Raw genomic sequence first — 26,606 nt, forward strand, 5'->3', positions numbered from 1 at the left:
TCCTTGTCTTCACTTAGTTGTCCTGCAAAGAAACTGAATAAGTCTTAGTTATGGGTATCCCTTAACTGGATTTGTGGCTTACAAACACTTGACCTAAGTCCTTTTTTGACTGGACTTGTTTCAACGCTAAACCTTCAGTTTCCTGAAAACTGCCACAGAGAGGATGCAAAGCAGACAAAGTAAAGGACATACGTCTCACTATGTTACGTTTATATTTATGAATTTATTAGCCAAAATGATTTAGATAATATAAAATAGGGCCTATACTTTTAATAAAGTTGATCCTTTAGGGGGAAATCTGACCTCTCACCTTCTTTCAGGGATCAGGTGTCTAAAGAGGACAATCAGTCATTACTATCAGTCTCTCAGTCCGGCCCGAGAAGTTTCTAGAACTGCAGGTATCTTAACTGTGAGGAGGCTGGCATTCCTGTGATGCAGATTCAAACTAAACACCTCTTAGAGCTCTAGGTCTGAAATACTGATCCTATATGTTTGATCACTTTACAGTCAACAAACATGCATCAACGACTTAATCTTGTCTGCTGGATAATTGTTGATTTACATTTATGGGTAACCTGCAGAAGAACACCTTGGAACAGGAATATGTGTTAGACAATTCAGCTGCCAAATCGAGTAAGATTTGAGTAAATATTTGAGGTATGGGATTATCGTGCCATCCGTGTTTTTTTTTTTTTTTTTTTAAATCTTTCAAGTGCCGCCCTGCTTTTGAGCTGTTTATTGTTCAACAGAAATGACGAGGTCATTGGCATTAGCTCGACATAATAGAAATAATTCTTTACTTGTTCTTGCGTGCACCATGAGTGGCCACTTAATCCCACCTGTCAATGAGAGAGAATTAACATCTTGCTCTAGAAAATCATCAATTCAATGGCCTCTGTCTTTCAAATGGGATGATTCATTGTTTGATCAAAGACATGGAAATAAAAAAACAAACAAATGGAACCCTTTGAACATTTTTGAAAATAATACTCAAGTTTCCTTTTTTTTTTTCACACTATATTTGGAGGGAAGTTTAGGGTTTTTCCGAGGCCTCCGAACATATCGTGACTCTCTTGGTTCCAGTTTTCTTCTAACCCTCTCTGTCAGATCATATCTTAAATATAATGGTTAAAAAAACAGGTATTAAGACTGTTAAAAAACAGATACACAAGTCTCTGTCTTCATGGATAACATAAAGAGAGAATAAGAGCGATGAGTCTGGGAGCATTTCCTGTGGCTCGTCGACGCTTTGCTGTTCCCTTTTCCGACATCTTAGAGAAGGAGACCTGCGAGGAGTGTGTCTGTTTTTAGAGCTGCAGATTTGAATGCATCTGTGCGTGTCTTCCTGAATCAGTGTGTTTGTCTTTGTACTTACACAGTAGCACTTTGTCATATTGCCTGGAAGTCTTAATGGCTCTGATAAAGTTGTGTGATTCATGATGGCTGCCTGTCAAACGCAGCGCGTGTTTATTTGAGACGTTACAACTTGTGTTGATAAAAGAGGAGGAAATCACTGGACTGTGTTTTGTATGATGTTCCTCTTACTGTCATGGTATTTAATTGACATGTTTGTTTTGTGTTTTTTTTATAGTTTCAAGCTCAAGACTTGTGAACCCAAATGTGTCTCACCAAAATGTGTTATGCTAGTCCTCTATACAAACAAACAAACAAACAAACAAACATGCACAACTTTTTTTGGCACATCAAGGACTCCGTACAACGAGTCATCCTTGTAAACAAGACAAACACAGATGGTGCTCTGCTTGTTTTTCTGTATGAGGACACTTCACAGTGCATATTACTTCTTATCACAGTAAACGGAGTTGTGTTGAAACATTTTATTTTATTTTTGTTGCAATCTTAAAATTGAGCTGCAGCTACCAGCTAAGGATAGTTTTCCTTAACGATCTCTGAAGTTAGATTCTATTTTAAGAGATCACTTGTTTGGGTATTAATGATCAGAAAGAAGCGGACGACTGTTTCCAGAATGTTTTACAACCACAGCCGACGTCTTCAAAGTGCTAAAAGCTTAAAGCAAAATAAAACGTGAAATCCCTCTACTATAAGGAACCCCGTAGCTGTAATTCGATTGTTGTTGTTGTTGTAGTTGTTGTTTTCGAGCGTTTGTCGTCTTTGAGATTTCAGTTCAGAATAATTGTTACTTTTGTTAACCTGCTTTTTCCCAAAGTCTTAAACACACTCTACCTGGAGTTTGTTAGAAATACCTGTAGCTCTCGATCGTGATAGCCTGCTAGCTTACAGTTTTGAAAACTGAATACAGATTACATGTGTGATGAAAAACGACATGTATTTAAGTTTTCTTTTCAGTTTTCTTTTCTCTCATGCAACATTTGAGCAACATTTTTAATTCACAGTAATGAACTTTGAATGTAGTTTTGATGTTATTTTAGGGTTATATTGACTCCAAAATCTTGATTCGATGCAACCAGAGAACATCTGAAGCAACTGAAAGGCCAGTTAGACTATTTTCCATTCAAATTAAATAATAACTATTTTAGGAAATAGTTCAGTCATTTTTCAAACGTAAAGGTTAACAAACATTTATTGGCAACATTTCGTTAGCCTGATGATGACGTTTGTGATCGACACATTGCGCTCCTACACACCGGTCTTATGAAAAGGATGTACAAAAGTTTTTTTTTTAATTTAGTGATTTCAAACGAAAAATGTGAAATTAGTGCTGATTTGGGGAGGGGGGGGGGGAGTAGCAGAGAGAATCACTCACATGATTCCCCGCCAGCCCCGATATCATCTTTTGTTATTGTTTGGCTGAGAGCCCCCTGGCGGCGGATTTTACATACTGTGGGTTTAATTCCTGACATCGACAAGTTAAACATCTCCAGTGTTGCCGTAATATTTGGAAATGAAAGCAAAAGGGGGAAAAATACAATTTGTTAAAACATTTTCAGACAGACACAACGCTGCCTAAGGATAAATGCAGTCATCAATCTCCAAGGAACACAAATCTGTGAAAGTTATCAACTCAAAATAGAAAGTTTAAGCAGCTCAAGTTATGAAACCATTCAGACTGAGTAGCGAAGCCAGAGGAAATCAGATCAGTTATACAATAAGATTTGGAATCCGGCAAACTGCGTCACATTCATCATATCAGATGAGAAAAGGTTAAAACCAGCGCTCGCTGGCTCACGTCCAGCTTCTGATCAGTGTGCACTCTACAGTGTGGCTGTTTGTTGTGGTCTGTCACAGCCTCAGTCAGCCTTTGCCACACTTTAACACGCTAACACATGAGCAGAGGCCCCCCCCCAGGCTACATTAAATAACTGTATGTATACCTCCAGGCTGAACAGGAATAAGTCTGTGAGGACGGCCACTCGTTTCTTTCATCATGTGATTCCACTGGAAACATTGTCCAAAGGTCAGAGTCCAGCTGCCAGCAGATATACATTACATGACTGTGGAGGCAGCGATATATCCCGATGTATTTACTGCTGCTTTTTAAGGCCTCTCATCATTATCATACTCTGAGGGGGTGTAACAGAATATTCTGACACCAGAGACAAACGTGACTGTATGAATGTAAGAGCTGCCATATCAAAATATTGCAGCTGTACATTCTAATCTAGTGATTGAAGGATACGGATAGGATGTTTGTGAACAATCTGATGTCAGTGACATTTCTTCACATATAAGAACTGGTTATTCATTTTAGGACGTTTTTTTCTGCATAATAAAAACAACGGAGGATACAAGTTTAAGCTTAGACTTCTTCAACTTTTAGGTTTTGATTTTATTAAGCTCTGCAAAGAATCTGTGGTTACATTTTGAACCGTACAAAGTGAGTTTACACCTTTAATGATGACTCAGGGCCTGAAGGAGACAACTTTTCCACAGTTGACCCTATAGGGCTGGACAAAATAGGGAAGACAATGTTGTTTATATCGATATATAAGTCGTGTTTTTATGTTTTACGTTTCTTCCGTAGAGACGCCAGTTCGTCTGATTCTCCTCTCACTGTCTACACGAACTCTATGTATGTTGTTATGCTCGGAAGGACATTTTTTTATACATTTTATTTAAGTAGCAATTTTATTTAATGTATAATTTTTTAACATCACAAATGGGTGGTTCATTTTCACGTCATTTTCTTGTACATGTCAACATTGTGCAGCTGGCTCTTAATCAAAATGACTGTGACATTTGGCATTCAGCCAACATGGATTTGATTTAGAGCTGACTTTTTTCTTTATAATTTATTTGCAGGAAAAAATATCAAGATATGTATCACCAATCAGCTAAAAATAATTTTTGATTTTTGTCCATATCACCCAACCCTACCTTGATACCATCACCTGTATCATCTCTACAGGAGGCACGACTAACAGTGTTTATAAAGATATTAAACAGTGATGTCTCTTAAGTACTTCTTCTTTAAGAGAATCAAAATCAAGTGAAGCCTTCACACTTACAATGATCCTGAAGGAGCTGCTCCTCTAACGATGCAAACATTTAAATAAAAGTTTGAAGAACTTAACACTTATTCGTTTGTATGTTATTCTTCAGTTTTCTGCTCCTCATTATCTGGGGCTGTTTCTGCATCTTTGTGTTTCATTCTGATGTGCTAACTCATGAAAAGAGAAGGGAGGGGAGGGGAGGAGGACTAGCTGCCAAAAACTAGACGGAGAGAAAAGAAGGGGAGGACAGAATCACGAGAAAGAAGACAAAGTGCTACAACACTGGATGTAGAGGTGATCAAGATAAACTTAAATCGACCAGGAAGTTAAAATCAGTCGAGTGGAGGACTTCTGCTGTCTCAGTGTTCAGGCCCGTCAGCCCGGCGTTTCACATCACCGCAGTGAGCCGAGGCCTGGTTGGCACAGCGCCGCCATGCCTCTTTTGTGCGCTAACCCCCGGCCGGCCTGGCCTCCAAACACTACCCAAACATCACGCCACTCACTGCTGCCGCTCAACCTGCTCCCTGAAACTCAGAGGAATGCAGGAGAGACAGAGAGCGATCCCAGACATCTGAAACCGGACTGTCTGAGAGGCTTTACTGCCTCTTTTACACAGAAAAGTTAGTTGTTGTGTTTTTGAAAACGGGGAAAAAAATGAAGAACCACAGTTTTGTTACTCTTGTTCTTGAGAGGGACTTTCTTCTTCTGCTTCAGTTCTCAAGTGGGCCATATTTCATAGCAGTCAGGGTCTCAACTTCTTGTAAGTGATAAATGGACTTGAGCTTGTTGTCACTTTTTTAGCCTTCTGACTACTAAAGGCACTTTTTACACTGCAGGTCTCACGTACCCATCCACACCCTGATGACAGAGACTATTTTGTAAAGGAGTCATCTGTATTAGCTAATCACATTCAAACACATGTATACTCCGCTGGGTTTATTGTCTTGCCCAAAGACATGTAGCTGCAGGAGCTGGAGATCGAACCCCCGACTTTCTGGTCAAGAGACGATGAATGTTGAATGTGACAACAAATGCGACACAAACGAATATATGCACCATGTATGATTTTTTTTTTGTTATTTTTCTGCAAACAAATGCCAACAAAAGGCATGATAATCATCTTATGGCTATGTTTAGATCATAGAAAGACTGGTGTCTGTTTTTCATACTGAAGGAGATATGAAGTGTTGGCCTGAATACTTCATTTAACTATTCTGTTTATCAGGACATATGTAGATGTTACAGTCAGAAGTCGTAAATCAGAAACATAAAAACCATTAGCCCGTCATGACAGATGTTCACACTATGTATGAAAATGTAACAGAATCCTGAAAGCTTTCTCTTTAAAGTTAGCAGTCTGTTTGTTTACCGGCTCTAATACATTTGGAAAATCCCAAATCCATTGTCCTGGATACTTTTGGGAACTAGTTTAACTTTTGGTTTGATTACTTACAGGAATCACTTCTTTACTTCCTGCAATGATTTCCTGATTCATAGCTGAAGTCTGTGTCTGTTTATTTTATTAGGGAAGGAATCGATCTGGTTCACATGCCATCTGTCAGAATGATTTACTCATATTCAGCTAAAAATAAAATAAAAAAGAAAATATCATCCTGATTTAGTTAGTTGTTAGCTGCGATCATGATCAACTTCCAAACAAGCGTTAGCTTTATAGCAGAAGTGACATTTAAAGCCTCTTAGTGTGTTTGTCAGCTTTCAATGAGTCTCTCTCTCTCTCTGTGCGGTGAAGAGTCGGTCTTTGTGCTCTGAAAGTCTTCACAGTTATAAACAAGAGAACAACAAAGATGAAGACAGGGAGTCTGATCAAACTGGACAAAAAACAAGGATTAGAGGATGTAGAGAGAGAGAAATATTTACTAGACTGAGTTTGAAGCGATGACGATGATGGAGACAGATATTGTGTGTTTGTTTTCTGGTTTATTGTGATCACTTTTCTTGGGAGGAAAAACAGCAGGGTTTGTTTGAAGGGGGAGAAGGCCAACTGCGAAAAGCCTCCTGCTACTTCTAAACAGCGGTGGAATTTAAACTTTAGAGGTTTGTGAAGATGCAGAATGAAGTTTGGTACTAATAATTCACGCCTGAGAGCACTTGAGAGAAGAATAATACAGATATAAAGGATAATACCGTGGTTTAATGATTGTTAACTAAAGCAGTATAGGGCAGAGGATTGTCTCACGTCTGAATTTGTTACCATATATATGTGAGACTGTTACCCACCTGTCTAGGTCGTCTGTGCTACAGCTTATACGAGCCTTATTATGTGAATAGTTATATAATTAAGAATGGGGATAATGCACAATTGGGGTACACAGTAGAGTGTAGTTGTGGGCCAAAGTTAGATCAAACAGAAACCAAGAGGCCCGACTTTGAATCCCAAATTTGACATCAACTTCTCTTGACTTCCCAATCTGAATAATCATTCAAAACCCAGTACATGATTCATTTTCCAAACTTAACCCGCTGGTTTTTGTGTTTTGAGCATACCAAAAGCAACCTTTTCACAAAGTGTTCCCAAATGTATTTTGGTTCTGAACATCTACACTGTAGATTTGAGGAAGCTGCCTGTAAACGGTAGGGGCGTCTTATTTAGGGAAAATGCCTGCTGGGTCCAATCAGAGGGTCAGAACAAACAGCGTGTATGGCAGCCCCTAAATAGCTTTTATTGCTCTGGTTTTTTTTATAACAATGAAGAAGAAATCAAACGAGGTGTGGATTGTTCTTCCAAAAGCTGAAAATAGATTGAACTGTATTCAAGAAATGTTTGCATTTTTGATAATTATTACCAGGAAATCATCCAGTTCTGATTTGTGTTAATGATAAGCCAAATATTGAGACACTTTGGTCGACATGAGGCAAAATAAACAATTATTATGATAATGTTTATCGGCCTACATACATGATGAAGCTTTATCCACAGTGCAGCTACAGGCCTTCAACAATAAATACAGATCTAGAGGTTCTAGATAACACGCACAAATAGAGTGCATACACCAGGCAAAATTAAACTATGTCTTGATTTTAAACATTCTGGTGGTAAACCCGATGACCGGTAGAGTCTGAAGGCCCCTGGTCAGCTGTACATGAAGCCCCAGCGGCCCCCGAGGCCTCAGCACAGTGAGGGGAAACAGCAGGGGAGGGAGAGGAGGTGGTCTGGGAAACCTCTCTCTGCATCTTTCCATTGTTATTTTTATCTCATTCATTCCCATCCGCCCTCCTCCTCCTCGTCCTCCTCCTCCTTCAGCCTCGTGCTCGTGCTCGCTGTCGTTGTTTCTTTTTCTCTTCTATGTATTTTTGCTCGTATCACATTCTCTCTCATATGGAATCTGGACTCCCAGCTGTGCTCACTTTGTTGTTGTTGTCGTCCCCTCTTGTTACCTCCTCTGTTTCTCCTCATGTTTAAGGTCATTTGAGCAGGCCCTACATGCCCCCCCGCCTTCGCTCTCCCCTCCTTCAGAACTCTGTCGCCATTGCCATTTCCTATTTCCTGTGCGCCAGCTCTCCTTCTTCCTTTTCCTCTGTTACCGAAATGGCCCCCGATCCCCTCCTGTGTGTCACATGTTCCAGATGTCCATGGAAGTCCAGCTCCTTAATATATGAAATAAGACGTTTTTATAAAACCCTCATAGATAAGAGCTGTTGTACACTATTAAACTTCAAAAGTTCAGTGCCTCCAAAAGGACAGATTGCATTCTGAATTTTTCAGACTTTAACATTTTATCTTGCTTTTCGTGACAAGTGTATTTCTTCTGAAGTAAGACCGTTATAAATGCTTAACTTTCCTCATGTAACATTTGCGAAGACATTTTTGTTGAAGTACTTTTGTTCCTGCAGTCGGTCGGTGAAAGTCTTCTCTTTAGCTTTTGCTGTTGCTTTGCTTAACTTGTTTGCAGATTACAGTTCATAGGCTTGCAAAATATAGAAAAAAAAACTAATGTGCAATATATGATTTAATACACTATGAAGTGTAAAAATAAACACGTATTGATGTTTGCTAATGTGCTGCTGTTCCTGTCTCTTACTCTTTGTGTTGTTTTAGGCAGTGCGCCAGTTTGTAATCCATCGTCTCTCCTGAATCTGAAATCATTTCAGAAAGCAGGACGGCTGCTTTCCCTCAAAAAAAAAACCCCACACTTTCCTTGTACTTCATTTCTTTCTTTAACCAACTTAACAGTCCACAATTTGACATGAAGTTATCCGAGGTTGGCTGATAGCTAGCTACGTATTCTTCTGCCCCAATGGTGTAAATGCATCACCAATGTAAAATACATTTTGTTGATGTTCTACAGAACTTCAACGAGTGGAAAACCTGGGGCAGTCATGTGTGTTCGCCCTTCAACTCGTGCACGATTCTCTTGTTTTAACATCGCTCCAGAGATGAGTATTGGCCAAAAGCTTCGCACGGTGCCATAAAGACCATAACTGCAGTAATGTAGCCTTCTAGAAATAAATGATTTAGAGTAGTGGTGTATATGTTTAGTGCCATCTAGTGGCGAGGTTGTAAATGGCATGCAATTCTTCGAATAGATGCCCGTCTCTTTCACACTGGACCTTTAAAACCATCAGAGTAACTGTGCTGTGTCAGAATGAACAGTATTTAAACTTTGCAACATGTTTGAAGTGCAGATTCTCTCAAGTGAAAACAGTTGAACGTTCTGGGAAAAACGTTTTAAAAAAAAAATGCATCCTCAAAAATGATCTTGTACAGCTGCGGGGAGGGGTCAATCAAAGAAACTTAGTAGTTTAGTGGACCCTAAAGCTTCTTAATACCACACATTTCTTTACCATTTTCTTTGGGTTATGTAAACGTCTGTCCGTGTTGACAGGAAGTCCCAAGAGCATCTTGCTTTTTATTTATCCCACTCTTCTTCTCCTATAGAGCCTCTTCTCAACAATTTCATACTCCTCTCCAAAGTGGATTTGTTGACCGTAAAAAGCAGTGAAAACTCAGCAGAGCTAACTAAGAGCCTTTCACTCTTTACAGAATGAAACTACATCTGAGCTGTTTTTTCTGCCTTTCGAGCCCTTAGAAAAACTTGGTGTCGTTCTTTTAAAAAAAAAAAAAAAAAGGAGGATAGGAAGACGTTATTCTCACAAGTGTCTTTCAAACCTGAGCTTTTTTCATGCTTTTTGGTTTGGCTTTGCAAACTAGACTGACTGTAAGGTGCTCTGAGAGAGTTTTTGTGAGAGCAGGGTGACAGAGTGAAAAACAGTACGAGACTAACATTCCTTTCTCTTTAAGTCTCTTTAATCCTCGACAGATTACACTTCATCATTCCTGTTTTCAGTCTGCATTTCAGGACATGAAAGCTGCTGAAAGACTGCTTCCGTCTTCTTTTTCACCTCAGCCATCAAATAAAAACAAATCAAACTGTACTGAGTCCGTTAAGGGAGAACACTTGTCCTCACTTATTATTTTTAACTTCCCCTATAGGTTGTCACGTTATTTTTGATAGCATCGAAATCAGACAGACAAACAAAATGCTTAATCACCCATCAGCCCAAAAGCTGTCGTCTGAAACCACTGACTCTTGATCCCCAGCTCCTCTCACCTTTGTTCTATAAAACATGTGAACAATGGACGTAATGCTCTTTTTCAACGTGAAGGACGTTCACGTTGAGACATCAGGGTTTACAAAGTTATTTTAGGAAATGAATGAATCTTCTAAAGCTCACTAAGTAAAAAATTAAATGCTTGAAGATGAGTAAATATGTGAAGAATCACTGGAAAAGATATCAATTCTTCAATAAATAAACATGGCCCTTTGGTATGTCACTCCCTTTTCCCTCCCCCTCATTTCCTGGCTGTTTCCCAACTTTTGAATAAAATAATTACCCAAAATTATATTTAAAAAAAAAAGTATTTATGTGATGATGGTAATGTTAAATTGTTGTTATCCCCCCCCCCCCCAAAAAAAAAAATAAAAAATCAAGTTAGTCTTGGTTTCACGCAGGAATCCAGACCTGGTGTCCTGGATGAGGGTCTTGCAGAGTTGTCATCAGGTGGGAAAAATGCTGTGGTGACCCTGAACAAACTTCTTCCCCAGCATTGGGGATATACTGGTGGAAGATGAATTCTCACTCAGCGAAACAAGTTAGACCTAAACATGTATCATGGCATGACACCACCAAAGGGAAAAACGAAGACACAAAAAGAAAAAGAAAACCAAAAAGCACTCGTTTTTGTGAAATAACCCTTCAGTTGTTCTAAAATCAAAATACACTTCTACACACAAACACTTGATCAAGTATCCAGAGTTTGTATGTGTGCCTTTAAAGCCGGAGTGTTACAGCTTGTTTGGTATTCTGATAAGAGGGTCTCTGTACGGTCAGCTGACTTTCCTCACACCACCTGTGCTCCCTCTCGCTCCCCCTCTGCTCTCACCCCTCTGTGCCTCAATCAGCCCGTCTATCCCCACCATCAGCGCGGCGTGGGCGGGTTTGTTTGTTTGTGCCAGAGTGTGGTGTGTGTGTGTGTGTGTGTGTCTTTCATGGACTATCAGAATCATCAGCAATCTCCTGCATCGTTCTTCCCCTGATTGAGTTGGGGCCCCTGTCTGGGATAGCTGTTTGTGTGCGTGTGTGTGCATGCATGTGTGTGTGTGTGTGTGTGTATTTGGCTGTGTTTCCAGAACTCTCTGTTCCTCAGGATCACAGATTAGCTCCACTGTATTGTTGCTCTGTGTTTGTGTTCGGCTATAGGCGCCACAACTACAGGAAGACCCACTGTAAGCAAGGAAAGGTGTGTGTATCTGCTTTGGCTGAAGTGTGTGTATGTGTGTGTTTAGGGTGTGGACAGACTCTTTGGCCTTGTGTGACCCTAAACCACCTTTATGGGGTTAAGAAACAGCTTTTATTCTAAAAGAAAACAAGCTGAAAATACAAACACATGAATGTTATTTAAATAAAGGAGCAGTTCAACATTTTGAAAAGTGTGCAGAGAACGCTGTATGTCCTTATAAATCTCTCACATATAAGAATTGAGACTCTTTCTCCTTCAAGGGTTCGAAAGGTGGATCACATTTTTTCCAAGACCATTGAAGCTTGAGATAAATGTTAGAATGAATGTTTGCTTGAATGGAGGACAGTGTTTGTGTCCCGGTTACGACCAGTGAATTTAGGACCCAGATGCAGGACACATAAACAGAGGGGTTTGATTGGTAATGAGGTTTATTGTAGCAAATGGACATGAAGATGGGTTGAAGATACCGGAGGTTGGCAGAGTGAAGGGGATGATGGCTGACCAGAGCAGAGTAGGGGGTGTGAGCGTGACTGAGTGGTTTTGAGTCCAGAGAGCAGGCTGAGGCAGATGGCTGAGCAGGAAGGCGGGTGGGTGAATGTTGATCCTGAAGCAAAGGAAAAACAGGATGACACTCAAAAACAAAACTAGCATATTAATTTCAAAAATCATTCAAAATCTTAATTAGCCTGAGCCGCAGTCTACCGCAGTAGTTGAAACAACGATCTGGCGATGAGTGGATGGAGAGCCGGGGTATATATACTGCTGAGTTGATGAGGAGATGGAGAGCTGGTGTGCAGGTTTGAGCAGGTGAAAGGAATGAACCTCAATCAGGAGGGAGCCACAGAGTGAGAGAGCCATGACAGTCCCATTGAAAGCACATTAGATTAATGTTGTGAGTATGGACAAGAAGAAGGATTGAAGAAAAACAAATACTTTTTTATTGTTCATACGGGGGTCCCAGCTATGCTACAAAATCTGGGGATTTAGGCCTTTTTAAACAATTTAAGCTCTCAAATGACAACCCTGCTGTAGCTTTAAGAAGAAAAACATTGCATGCATCCTTTAATTTCCCCTGCAGTGCCCTCACATGTTTGATAGGTTTCCAATCTGTAAGTAAAAATCAATAATGATGAAGTTGACTGTCAGGTTAGAGGCTGTAAGACTGAATTATCAAGTGTCTGAAGAACATTCAGTAACTACTCAACATAAAGGACTCCCTTTAATATAGATTTGTTATGTTTCATTAAGAAAAGTGGGATGTTGGAGTCCACGTTGCTTATCTTGTAACACAGCAAAGTTTGTTTGTTGTTTTGGCTGTGAAAGTACGGTTTGAGTGTTACGCCTATTATTTCTGGGATTGCAAAATGTTTATTCGGCATTTTTTTATATGAAGAAACCGGCGGCTGTGGCTCAGTTGGTAGAGTCGTCGTCGTCTCTCAACCGGAGGGTCTAGGGTTCGATCCCCAGCTCCTGCAGCAGCAACATGTTGCTCCTGCTGCTTCATTGGCGGCGTATGAATGGATTAGTTACTTCTGATGGTGTCACTTCATAGAAACCACTGCTGCTATACAAGCTCAAGTCCATTTATCATACACCATTCTGTATTCATCTCCTTCAGGGTTGTCGTGACTGACCTAAACTTTTTGATATTGTTGAGGAAGATTGTCTACATTTCAAACCAACTTCATATGTCTGTACTGCATAAGGGCCCCAATAGTTCTGGCCTTTTCAGGTTTTTCATTGAGCTCAAGAAAAATCATTTACATATTTATTCTACTTTTGCTCAAACTTGAAGTGTTTTAACAGTTTTACTTGTGCTTGGATTGTGAATCTTCCCTTTAATAGGAACCAATGATGAGATCGCACAACCAACTGGTATGCAGCTATAAAGGCTAAACGTCTGGTACAGAACAGCAGTTCAGGGTGTGCTTTAATGTTCTGACTTCAGTCAGTAAAATCTGTAAATGTATCTGTCAGTGACCGTGATGGAAACAACATGGAGCTGCTTAGAACATTTGGTGTCACAGCAGGAGAGTAAATGTACCACGCAGAGCTGATGAATCTACAGTACCTGCAAGGGTGCACCAAAACAGATGCATGCACGTACAAAATGCACGCACACAAACGCACACACACACACACACACACACACACACACACACGCACACACACACACACACACAGCCTGACACCTGCTCTGGTTACAGGATCTGTTTCCCATAAGCACCTCTGGGCTTGTTATCACAACAATCACATGCGCAGCAGGAGCTAATGTCAGGGCCTGTTTTTTTCTCAGCATGTTTATGTTTGAGTGTGTCATTTTTTAAAATTGAACATGCAGAAACACGTTCAGTTTAATCACATTTAATCCAACATTTTACTGTCGGTCAGCGTACGAGATGAAAAAAAATGCTAATAAGCCCTAAAGGTTCAGAGAGCTTTGCCTAAATTACATAAAGTCATATCTGATGATGCATGTGTCAAAAAAATGCCCAGTTTTCAATGTAAGAGACAAATATGACAAAAGCTTTGCCACAAGCCTACTCTATTACTTAATTATCAACTAACATCAGTCGTGCTTTTTCGTCGATATTCAAATTTTATAGACCAGTCAACAGAATAAACCAAATTTCCGTTCTCAATACTTAACCATAAGTAATTCTAGAGAAATAAATGGCCATTTCTAGACAAAGAATAAGGTTTGACACATCATTTATCGTTGGAGCTAATGTTCTTATGCTAGCACATGGGCACTGATGCCGTCTCACACACTTTACCTTGACATGTTTCCCTGCAGATCTGAACTGACACAGCATTGTGTGGTGCAGACAGAGAGTGCTGCAGGGGAGAACTTTATTAACAGTCTTATTATAAACAGCAGAGACAATATGACAGCCACAATATGTTGGACAGGAGCAGCTGCAGCTCCTCCCTCTCTTAAGTGTTTTTTGTTTATTCATTGTATTAAGATATGGAGTGGACATGACATCGTGATACTACTAGATCTTATGTTAGTGTTTAGGCATGTTAGGGCCCGTCCGGTGTGGAATTGTTCGTGCCGATACCAATTCTATGGAAGGAAAAAATCTGATACTGAAATATCGGCAGATCTTTACTTTATCTATCTTCCATCTTTAAAGATAGATACATTTAGATATGCACACACATTTATTGTGTTGATTTATCAAATGCATTTCTCAAACAGAGATATGCATGTTGTAATCCATATAGTACACTCTGCTGGTGACAGCCAGAAAGAGAACTGCTAGTGTAATACAATGAAACTCAAATGAAATGGTATTTGACATGTGAAAAATTGTTAAAAATGTAATTAGCCGATGGCGCTAGTCACTTGGTATGCTTATATCTATATATAACTTGGGCTCTAATGCTGGTAAGTGTTCCAGTCTAACCCTATTAACAGATGTGTCAATCAAAAAAAAAAAGTAAAGTAGCTTTAGTTTGCCCATGAGCTTACCGAACGAGTTTTAATCAATAAGAACTGGCTCAGCAGCATTGTTTAATTCTCTGCAGCCTTTTTGGAGGGGGGGGGGGGGTGGCGCTGATTAGAGATTAGACTTAAGTAAAGGCTGTAAATGTCAGCTGCACTTTATAATTTAAGCACTCAAAACGGTCATTATTACTGTACTGTGTTAATCTGGGCAGCTATCATTAACAGATTATAAAAGTACCAAATAGGCTCATTATTTAGATTTTTCTCGAAATTGATCGTTAATTAGATTAAGCTGCAAAAAGTAATGTAAAAGTTCCAGTAAGTAAAGTTCCAGAAACATCTGTGTATTTCTCTCCAACATACAGATACGATACATATGATCAAATTGACTTTTCTGTCCTTGATTAGTCATTTTCCCTGAGCAGGAGTTTTGGAGAATAGATTAAGGACAAAAATATGATCAAATAGAGAATTAAGAATAATAAATAATACATGAGAAAATACATTTCATGATGATGTACTACCCCTGGGCGATAAAAACAAACAAACATAGTACTGACCAATAATGAGACCACGGGAAGCACTTCAAAATACATTTAGCCAGGCTAAAAAAGTTAGAAATATATGAAAGAAAAAAAACCTTTAACATTTGTTTTTCCTGAAAAATTCTAGTATTGAGTCATTTAGTGATCCACTAACAGCTCCTCGATCAACCACAGACTCTGAATTAGTTTGTGTGTTAAGTCACTCTGACAGTGTGAAGACTGCTCTTGTTGTCTCTTGTTCATTTCAAGCTGTTACTGTCGTCTCCAACACTATGACTCAGGTTCTTACACCTGTTACAGCTGATAACCACACATTTAGTTTTGGAGTGTGAGGGTGCGTGTGTGTGTGCGTGTGCATGTGAGTGCATGCCTGTGTGTGTGTGTGTGTGTGTGTGTCTCTGTGTGTGTCCTCTGGCCTCGTGTGTGCTGACTGGCCTTGTGACTGTGTCTGTGGTTTCGAGTGACAGCCTTATTTCTATCACATAACTGTCAGAATGTCAGGTATGTCTGCTACCTGTCCTCCCCCCCCCCCCCCCCCCCCCCCTCCTCCTCTCTGTCTCAGTGCATCATTTTCTTGATTTATCGTTCCTTTAATGTTGGAAAAAGCACTGAAACCATTTACTTGAGTGACAGAACAAGAACACTTACACAAACTAACCGTAAGCATCAAAAATGCAGTAGGGCAAAAGTCCAGTGCATTATCCAAAGTCTATTATAGCAGGCAGATGTTTTACCAATCCTTGACTTTAACTTACGAGAAAAGCAGATGTTTCTAAAAAAACAAACAAAGAATCACATTGATTTGTCATGACATCACAAGTGTGTCATCAACGCCATGACATTTTAAGAGTTTAGAATTTGAAGGAAAAGAAAAAACTAAGGCAGCCTTGTCGTCATAGAAACAAGAGACTGTTTGATTACGCAGCGATTTTAGAATAATTGATTTGGGTTAAAAAATGTGCGTTCGAAAAATCCAGCAGATGACATATTCTACATATATGTTACATTTTAGTGAATCCAGGTCTGTCTGCGCAAGAACTACTGCCTACTCAGTGACAGTCTTGTGTCAGTTTGACCAATAAGTCAACCCCCGACCTTGAAAAGCAGACCTTCTTTCTCTTTATTTACCTTGCACTGAAAAAAAAAAATATGAGTTGTCCCTTTAAGGTTTTTTTGTATCACCTGTAGGTAAAATCGTATTTAGGTGTAGAATAAACCTTTACTAAACATATTATTTATGCATCGCTTAGCTCGAGCAGGTCGATTGTTGAGAGAATAATCTTTACTATATTCATTTGCAGTCAGCGTGTGACGTGAAGTTGTCCTCAAAAGAATGCTTTTATCTTGATAAGATAAAAAAAAAGATCCATTTAACAGTTAATGCAATATGAGAAGATCAGAGAAGAACTGTCTCTGCTGCAGGAGTTAATACCACTCATCTACATGGGACATAACAAGACTTGTTTTTCTAAGAAGATAAAAATTGTATTTATTACACTGAATCATATTTTCAAAGCTGATCATGTTTCTTCTTTTAAATGAAGATTAACTAAGGATTTTAGCTAAAGTCCCTATGAAATGAGGTACAGTAAAAGTACAAAGATATAAAAAAAAAAGACCTTTAAAAAAGGAGCATGACACACCAACTCTTCTTCATGTCGTCAACAATCACAACAGCACCTTGGCAAAGAACACAAACAGAAACCCAGAGTCGTGACTGCTTACACACTGCAGACGCTGCAGGCGGACCTCAGAGATCCTTGTAGGGCTTTTGCATGTAATATTTGAGCGAGTGCAGGAGGATCAAAATAGCTTTCACCTGGCATCTGCCCGACTCAGGTTCCTATTCTCACAGGTCTAAAAGCAGCATCAAGATGTGCCGGTGAATCATAGCAGAACAGAGATTGCTATCTGAGCTTTTACGTCGGTGTTCTGGTGAGAACGGGAATCAGGGGTGTGACTCAGGTGATGTCTTCATCTTTAACTTTGCTGTGTTTCATTTAAGGACGTCAATCAGTCAGAGGTAGATATAGGGCTTCTGTTTTAGGCCACAACTCTATCAGCATGAAGAGAAAACGTTTCAGGCTGTATTTATTTTGTTGGTGCGGAGCGTCATTAGTCACTACAGGTGAACATGCTTGTGTGTCTTGATGACGTCTTCAGTATGTTTGTCGGGCTTGGTAGGTTTGAACTTTGGCTTGGGGCAGTGAGACAATCCAGGAGGAGCAGTCACTGTTGTGACGGGCTGGGTGTGTATCTGTCACACATCTCCAATTGGCTGCAGTTGAAATGTTGCATCACAGAGCTAGTCTCTGTTTGTGAGAGGAACATGTTTATGTATTTTAAAGGTTTATTTTAGAGATAGACCAGTGGATATAGAGTCAGAAATCGGGGCGAGAGAGAGAAGGGATGACACGCAGGAAAGGTGCCATAGGCCAGACCCGAAACCGGGCTGCCCGCCTCCATACGTGTGGCGCCCGCACTAACAACTAGGTCACCGCCTTTGAACATGTAGCCTGCAGTAAAGCCACATATGCATTCAATAGATTGCTTACTAAAGTATATTGAACTGCATGATAAGTGACAAAAGACTAATCATTTCCCACAGAGGAGAAGCTTATAAAATGACTTGATGTAAACGACAGCCTGACCGATTAATCGGCCAGCTGATGATATGCGATATCAACGTATCCAGTGACTTTCGGTATCGGCTCATTACATTCATTCACAAGTCAAATAGCTCTTCATTTGGAGGATCATTGTATTACACTGCATTTGAGGGATCAACGCATGGACAAAAGAAAGATATCGGCCGATATATTGTTATCTGATTTTTTTTCCCTCTCCGCAATATCAATATTGGTTTCAATTCCAAAAACACCATATCGGTCGGGCCCGAATGTAAACTAAGTATAATTCATTCAAATGTCATGTTATAATCTGTGATCAAACAATGACTCCGCTCATTGTCAAGGAATGTCCAGATATTTAGGGAATGGAACCTGATAACTTTCTCCCCAGAAGATAACTTGAATGCAAACTGTTTGGTTATCTGATGGCTTTTGCACACAGCAGAGAAAGAAAAAAAACGGTCAGAATAGGAAGAACAATAGCCAGGATGAACGTGATAAAAATGAATGTTCTTTTTAGAGCGCTAGCTGGACTTGCAAAACTAAACACTTTGTTAACTCATGATGAACTTGGCAGAGACTTGCCCATATTTTAGTGGCTGATGCTGATACTTTGTGTTTAATCAAAACGTATTGCTTTTTTTTCTGCTGTCTTTAATTTTTTCAGCATTGGGCGCCCCTTTATTTTATATACAGATTTTTGCATTTGTTCCTCTATAACTAGAGCTGCACCTATCCACTTTTTTTCAGTTTCAATCCGATTCCGATACATGCACCGATGCTGATTCAGATATTTTTAGTATCTTAACTAGTAGGGTTATTGTTGTTGTTGGTATTATGTGTAAGGCTACACAAAGCTGTAGTAAACCTGGCATTGTGCTGGCTTCACATACATACAGGAAGCAGTAGCAACTGTAAGGAAAGTAAATCTTTTAAAATGATTTGTAAGTATTGTACTTTCTGATCACATAGAAGGAGCTGTTCCCGCTCGCCTGAATGTCGTCATAGAGACCATTTGTGGACATTTCTTACAGTTCAGTCTGAATGTCTTCAAAGTGAGACTGTGCGAGTTGAGAAGTGCCCAACGATCTTTCTTGTTCAGTGACATTGATCGGCACTGTCAGTCCGAACGTACGTAAATTGTGTCAATATCAGCCCCGATACCAATATAAGATAGGATCAGTTCCATGGAACAAACGTATTCTCATAATGCCAAGACTTTCGTGAGAAGATAAGTTATTTTTATCCTTCTGATATAAGCTTCAATAGTCTTGCATTAGGACGTTTTGCCTTCACAGGCGTATGGTTCGTGTGATAATATGTGGTATTTGGCATAACTCAAATAGTTGCTCTATTTTCTTAGTGTGAGTGCATGAACTCATTCACCTCCGCCGCCACACTGTGCTGTCTTTTCATGCATGTGTACGTCTGCTGCACTGAATGGCGACCAACGAAGGTGAATGCTGAAGGGAAGTTTATTTATTGGAGCACCTTTTCTGTAAGACGCCAATAAGAGACACAATGTAGAAGTAGGAAAAACTAAACAAAGACCAGTTTGAACCGGTCCTGCAGGGGGGTGGGCTGTGTGTGAAGCCGAGCACAAATCGAAAGAGTGAGATTCAGAGATTAAAGGTACAACAAACTGGACTGAAAATGTAAGTTTGGTGCATGAAAGAAAAGCACCTGTGTGACCTCCCGGTGACAGAGGGACTGAAGCTTATTGGTGAATTGAATCATTATTTGATAAAATGTTATAAAAGTAAAAAAAAAAAATGTTCACATTGCAGGTTCCTGCAGCTCAAGCTTAGCGTTCAAATTGCTTATTTTGTCTTATAACTAGAAAATGTAAAGGACTACAGAGTGAATATTTGAACTTTAGATCACTCAATGGTTTCTGGAAAGAATGGAGTTAAAGAGACGGAATGGGGTAATAACCATAGACAGTATGGGAATTTTCCAGTAGAGCGGCAGTGATTTCACACTCTACGTGGTAGACACATAGTAAAAGTGTTGGAGTGAGTGCACTTCCTGCACTTTGACCTCTGGTGTGTGTGTGTGTGCGTGAGGACATCAGAAGGCTTGGTGCCTCGATGAAGCGCTGCGACTCTTATTGTCTCATATCCTGATATAGTCTGCAGGGACCTGCGGCAACAATGGTCCCAGACTATCAAAGAGTGTAGTGTGGCACACACACACACACACACACACACACACACACAGACTCAGGAGCTAGCAGAAGTTAGCCGTTCCAGTTGACTTGACGTGGTGGAGGCGGTAAGTGTCTGTCTGCAGCTCATCAGTAATAATGAGGGTATGGGTGGTTGTCAGTGGGGTTAATGAGTTTCTGAGGAATAAGGGACACACACTGATGCAATACACACTCGATGAGATAAGATAATGGTGCTGCTGTGCTCTGCCTCTCCTATTAGATGTGTGTTATATTCTCCCTTAAGTGTTTGATTGCGTGATTGTGACAGCTAGGATTTTAAAATGTGATTTTTTTGTAACAATGAAGTTGTTGATGGTTTTCACACCTTTTTTTTTATTTATTGTCGTATACATATGCAGGAAGAATATTCAGTTTCCTGCGGGGCAATTTGTCATACTCTAGGTTCCCTCCGTTTCTTCATTTAGAACATTCTGGAAAAAGTTTAAGTTAGTAAAGAAACTCTTGAGTCCCCAGATATGACATTTTCTCATTTCATCCTCAGAAGATGGAACAATTTTAGGGATCCCTGGGTTGAAGTGCTTTTTTTTAATTTATTTTTTTTATATCATGTTTGAAAATAGTTTCCAAAGATTCAAAAGAAAATCCCTAATAAAAGAAGAGTTACAATCTACATTAAATATGTGTTGAAAGAAAAATGAGTTCATCCTCTGAGGTGGAAGTTGATAAAAGTGTTTATTATTGGGCTTTTACTGGCCTTTATTTTGATAGGACACTGGGTACATTAGGAAATCAGGGAAAGAGAGAGAGTGGGGAATGACATAAGAAAAAAGAGCTGCAGGTTGGATTTGAGCCTGGGCTGCTCACTTAGAGGACTATATGTCTACATGATTTCTTGCTTTTACACATTGCCTGTAAAGCACTTTAGTCAGATGAAGCTGTTTTTAAATGTGCTATACAAATAAACTTGATTTGACTTGATTTGATTTATAGCCTCCGTACATGGGGCATGACCTAACTGCTAGGCCATCTGCACCCCTTAGATCATTTATTTTATTGAGTTTGTCTATATTTTATGCAAGCAATACGTTAGTTGAAAATGTATTGAGGGCTTGCTCAACCTCTTTGTAGTTTAAAATGATTCCAGTACACCACACATACACACAACACAAAGGCTATTTAAACTCACACTTAAATTCCTTTGCTGCAGCATTTATGCTGTTTGGTACTTTAAGATACTGTTCTGTGCAGATTCCAGCCCATATTTTAACATTTAAACTGGATATATACAGGATGCAATGAGTCAAAACAGGCTCACTGTTTAAGTCATTATAGAATTCACCTGTTGCTAACCCCACCAACAACACTTACCACATATGAAACATGATAGTTGCTTTGATGGCTTCCCTCACTGTAACTGTATTCTCTTCACCTCAGGCTGAAAATACACCAGTTTTCCTTGACACCCTTTTCTTTCTGCCCACTCTGTGATAAATACATGGACCTAAACTAATCTAAACTAATCTAGGGCAACAATCTTATAAGATGTTGTCTTCTAAAGAACTCTAACATGTGGAGTAGCTAAGTCATTAAATTCAAAATGCCACAATGTAATTTAAAGGGAAGAAGGTTGTGAAAGCGAACAAGAGAACATGTCGGCCTTTTCAGAACTCACTGTGTCAGGTTGTGTGTGTGTGTGTGTGTGTGTTTTTGTTAATGTTGGCAGTGATGATTATATGGTTGAACTGAGGTAATTAAAACAACTGGTACAAATTCAAAAGAACTCAAAGACACAAAGCTTCAGAGTGTAACTAAACACAAGTTTTCTCTCTCAACAATTACAGCTTTCCTTTGACTTTGATACCATACCAATTGTAGGAACATTTAGTGGTAAGTTGCAGTGGCTCAGATGAAGTTGTTAATTGCTTTGATCGTCATGATGATGCAACATTTGTATAAAAGACATCTTGCTTCGGCCTCAGAAGCTTTTAGCTGGGTTATCCGTGTGAGACAAAGTGCCTGATCAAAGAGCATCATTAACTTCCAATTTCCACAGTGCGTGCTGTGCCCCGTCTTTGCCACTGAGTCCGTATATTGTGTTTTATTTTGAAATTGACCGGATGCTCTGTGCCTTTACTTGTCTGACTCCCCGTCTGGGTCGATCTATTATATTAGGATAGACACGTGATTGCAGCGGGCTCCATCAAGCATATTATTGGAGCTTATTTGAAACAGAGCAGAGCGTAGTGGACGCGTTGGAGATGGACCACGGTGCTCGCTGTGGAAACAGGAGTACTGACTGGTGTGGCAGCGAACTGTGCTGTAGTGAGCGCATGGAGGATGTGGTAATTGCCAGTGACAGGGCATGTTTTTCCCACTGACAGGCTCAGATAGTTTAGTGTTTGACAGCATTACAGAAAAGATCCTTACAATATCTGGCCATTTTTTGTCTCGTCAACCTGCAGTTAAAACTCAATACAAAAAGTCAAATTACAAATGAGGGAATAAAAAAAAACAACAACTTTCCTTTCATGATGTTTTTAGTTTCATCAACCCATCATTTATTTTCATCCACCAGGTTTCTTCTAATTCGACATGAACTCAGCAAGTCGTTCATTGCTTCCACTCAACAGTCTGATTATGTGCAATTTTAAAGCAAGACAATCTTTTTTTCTTTTTCCAGATTATTTTGATAGCACATGAATGCAACGTAACATCTGATTTAACATTTCCCTGTGTTTTTATAGCAGTGCTTAATATGCGAGGTGTTCGGGTAAATATTCAAGAACAGGAAGATAGATTACTCTCTACTCCGTTTGAAATGACATTTGATCATTTCTATGGAACGTCATTTGAAACAAAAAGCTCAGATTGGGTTCATTTTGATGTAATGATGTGCTTTTCAGTATTCCATCTATCATTTATTTTCTTATCTTTATTGTTTTCAGTCTTCTCCAAAGAACTTGTTCATCTCTAGTTTGGCCCATTGTTTTTGTTTTTTTCGCACACAAGTTGTGTTTGCTACTTACCGGTACTTTTCCTTTTTTTAAGTTGATTCGATCAAATGTTTGTCTGTTTGCAGTCCTGTAGCAGCTTTTTGATCCCCTGTGATAAGCAGCACGGTGTCACCACTGAGTCAGGAGAGCATCTAGAGTTCAGCAGAGCCTCACCTCATCTGTTGTGGTTTTTGAAGTTATCATCGTCACAGAGCCTGCAGACAGATCAGACGCTGTGAAGCTCTTTGTTCAGCCAGATGTCTTTAACCTTAATCTGATTTCATGCTCAGCTCACGTTAAAACACAACATGCTCGCTCTGATGCTGTGAAACACAGACATCAGTTGAATTTGGAATACAAACTCTTTAATCCTCCTCGTGGGACTCGTGTTGCTCTTTATGAGACCAGCGGTGAGGCTTGGAGTTGACTGGCACTCTGTTAACACTTCCTACATTTCATGTTGTGGTGACAGAATAATGGCCTTTCTGGAACGCCCGAGGTCCTTGAAAATAAAAATGTAGCAACAGCGGAAGTATTGATGTTTCTATCTCGGGGCTGATAACAGTTTTATTGTGCTGGGTGTAAACCACTGCCTGGGTAGAAAAAAATAAAAACTGTTGCAAATAATCCCAAACTTTCAAACTGTGAATAAGGTGAAGAATTGGTTGACACAGTTTTTGTTATTTCTGCAAAATTCAAAAGAGTTCTCACCTGTGGGTGCAGCATTATTCACACATTCAGGCGTTGAATCTTTCCCTCTGAATTCTAGTCACTTGACAGTGCCAGTCAAATGTTTGGACACGCCTGATTGAAATGCATGTTCTTGTCTCAAAAACATTTTGATCAAAAGGCTTATGCTTAAATGTTTGACTTGTGTTTCTCATATAAATAGAAATAGTGAAGCTGATAGCTACGTATGTATGCACCACTCTCCAAAACAAAAATGAAATGAACTGTTTTATATTTATTTAAACATCTACTATCATTATAAAATGTGGGAAAAAAAGTGGGTACAGCGTACAGTAGCTATAATATAATGATTTACAGTAATATACTGTATAATTGATAATACTGTTACTGTTGTGTGTCCACACTTTTGACTGGTGGTGTACCTGTTGCTACATTATGTATATGTATCTGTGTTCCCAGAACTTTGTTCTTTCAAAGATTAAAACTATCATGTCTTTAATGATGGTGGTATGGAGACATGTTAAAGAGGATGTAATCTATAGGGCCGGACTGATATGGTATTGTTGGTGCCGATACAGATATTGATGTTGGGAGAGAGAAAATCTGATACTGATACATCGGGTGATATCTTTCTTAGATGTATTTCAATCTTTAGAGATATATATATATATATGTATATACACACATTTATTGTGGTGATCCCTCAACTGCAGTTATCAAACACTTGTGGAAAAGATGTAAGACAAGATGGTCACTCACATGAGAAGTAACTGTTGTAATCCAGAGTTCTGCTGGCTGGCATTGTGTGGGTGTCAAAGTGTTTATGGACATGACTTTCTTAGTTTCATTCTAAGGATTACTGTCCCAATGTTTCTATCTTGTCTTAAACAACAGAATAATCCTGAGGAAATGAAAATAATCACAAAGCTCAGCAGCTCTAAACTGCTGTCCACTTTGAGGTTTCCTTTTAGAGACAAATTGCTTTTTATTTATTTAAAGCCTTAAACCCACACGTGGAGCGTCATGGTGGCTGGCCTCCAAACACGTAGTCAAATCAAATAAAGTGCTTGCTCAATCCAAATCAAAAAGGAACAAATTGATCAAATAAACACACTGAACTGGACACATCAGTACCTAAAGTCATCTGAGATATCATTAAATATCATTTATCATATTTTTAATATATAGCTTTTTTTAAGCTATAAGGCTGAGAGGATAGAGGAAACTGATTAGAAAAGCTTTAAAATACAAATAAACATTTATTTAAGTGTTTTTTTTTTTAACAATTTGAGATAATAAAAACGTCAAATGAAGTCAAATTTAATTCCTTTAACGAACTGGATAGCAGAGATAAACGCTGCCTTATTGTCTATTAAAATGTAAGTAAATGTCTTAAAACAAATAAGCAAATAGTCATAGATCTATGTTTCTTATTTTATACAGTATGTCACTGTAACTCAAACAATGAATATTTCTCTTTGTGCTATTTTTCTTTCTCAATAGCGTCTGTGTTGAAATTAAATGTTTTTTAAGTTTTGCTGTTACTTTTGATGTTATTTTCTCTCATTGGGACAGAAGCTAAAATTGCTTCAGTCATCAATGGGTTCAGGAAAAGGCTTAAGTCAATGAAGAAGTCGAGTGTTGTAAATGTTTGAATCTGTGATGTACTCGGGGCTGTTTGTTGTGGTCACACAATGTGACACACTATTACAAAGTGTATTTGTAGTGAGGTCAAATGTTTTTTTTCCTGCGATAATCTGTAGTAGATTGATAGGTTGGCATTTCATTATTTTTTTACATCACAGGCTCTTTAATATTTTTAGAATTTTTCCAATGTGTTTTTTTCCTCCAGGTTTATAGGTCTATTTCTTAAAGTGTAGCTGAACTGTGCCAGCAGAGACTTGAGACTCCACTTGTCTGAGACTTGCAGAGAACAGACACATCCATGTTCTTTATTCTAAAACACTTGAGTGAACTTCAGTAAAATTAACTGTGAAGTTTATCATTGGGTTCTTCAAAGAAGATGCATCTGAGGTTTCTGTAGGACATTATCTGCAGAATTAAAATCATACTGTACACGCTAATCATAATGAGAATATAAGTCTCCAGTCTAAGTCTGAGTAATGTCAAGAGACCGGTACAATGAGTGCATTCATACAGGAACCATCTCAAGGATGTAAAAAAAAACCTGATTTCCAGGACGGATTGATTTCAGGAAAATTATGAAACTTAAAACACTCTAAAGTAACAAAAAAAATGCCCTGAAGATGTAACTGTCCTTCTTTCTGACTCTGCCCATCCAGGAACAGCTCAGAGCGGCGTAAAGAGAAGTCTCGGGATGCGGCTCGCTGCAGGCGCAGCAAAGAGACCGAGGTTTTCTACGACCTCGCTCACCAGCTGCCTTTCCCCCACAGCGTCAGCGCTCACCTGGACAAGGCCTCCATCATGAGGCTGGCTATCAGCTTCCTTCGCACACGCAAGCTGCTCGCCACAGGTACGCACAGACACGCATGCACTGAATTCAAATGTGTCGCGAGAGAGGTACACTGGAATTGTGTATTTGTGTTGCTATGTGTGACTAATGTCTGATAAACTAGGAAGGTATTTGTTGCACCACCTTGTCATGCCTTTTCTTCTTCTGAGGAAGCTCGACAAAGAGAAACACCTATTGTTCTGACATTCTTTCTCTGGGAGATCAGAGAAACATTCAAACAGCTTCGGCAGCGTCACAGTGATCAACATAAAAATCAAGCAAACTAAAAGAGCTGTTTTCCTCAAAGTGGAAAATAGTTTTTATCTATTTTACACTCTAAAATTAATTTTCTTAAATTATCCCACAATTAAACCCATTGTATTTATTACCATTGAGTTTAACCATTCAATTCTTACTACTCTCCAGCTCTATACATCTTCAGACTCCTATACTGTGGG

General features: G+C 39.3%; 1 protein-coding gene across 1 annotated transcript in view; it reads left to right on the plus strand.

The window, feature by feature from the left end:
- Positions 1 to 26,606, plus strand: part of epas1b (endothelial PAS domain protein 1b) — a 58,209-nt gene that overhangs the window by 941 nt on the left and 30,662 nt on the right. The window contains exon 2 of the mRNA XM_061040394.1: positions 25,979 to 26,169. Coding sequence (XP_060896377.1) covers positions 25,979 to 26,169 — 191 coding nt within the window. The remainder of the gene's footprint in view (positions 1 to 25,978; positions 26,170 to 26,606) is intronic.

This window comes from Labrus mixtus, chromosome 6, assembly GCF_963584025.1.
Source record: "Labrus mixtus chromosome 6, fLabMix1.1, whole genome shotgun sequence".
Classification (NCBI taxonomy): Eukaryota; Metazoa; Chordata; class Actinopteri; order Labriformes; family Labridae; genus Labrus; species Labrus mixtus.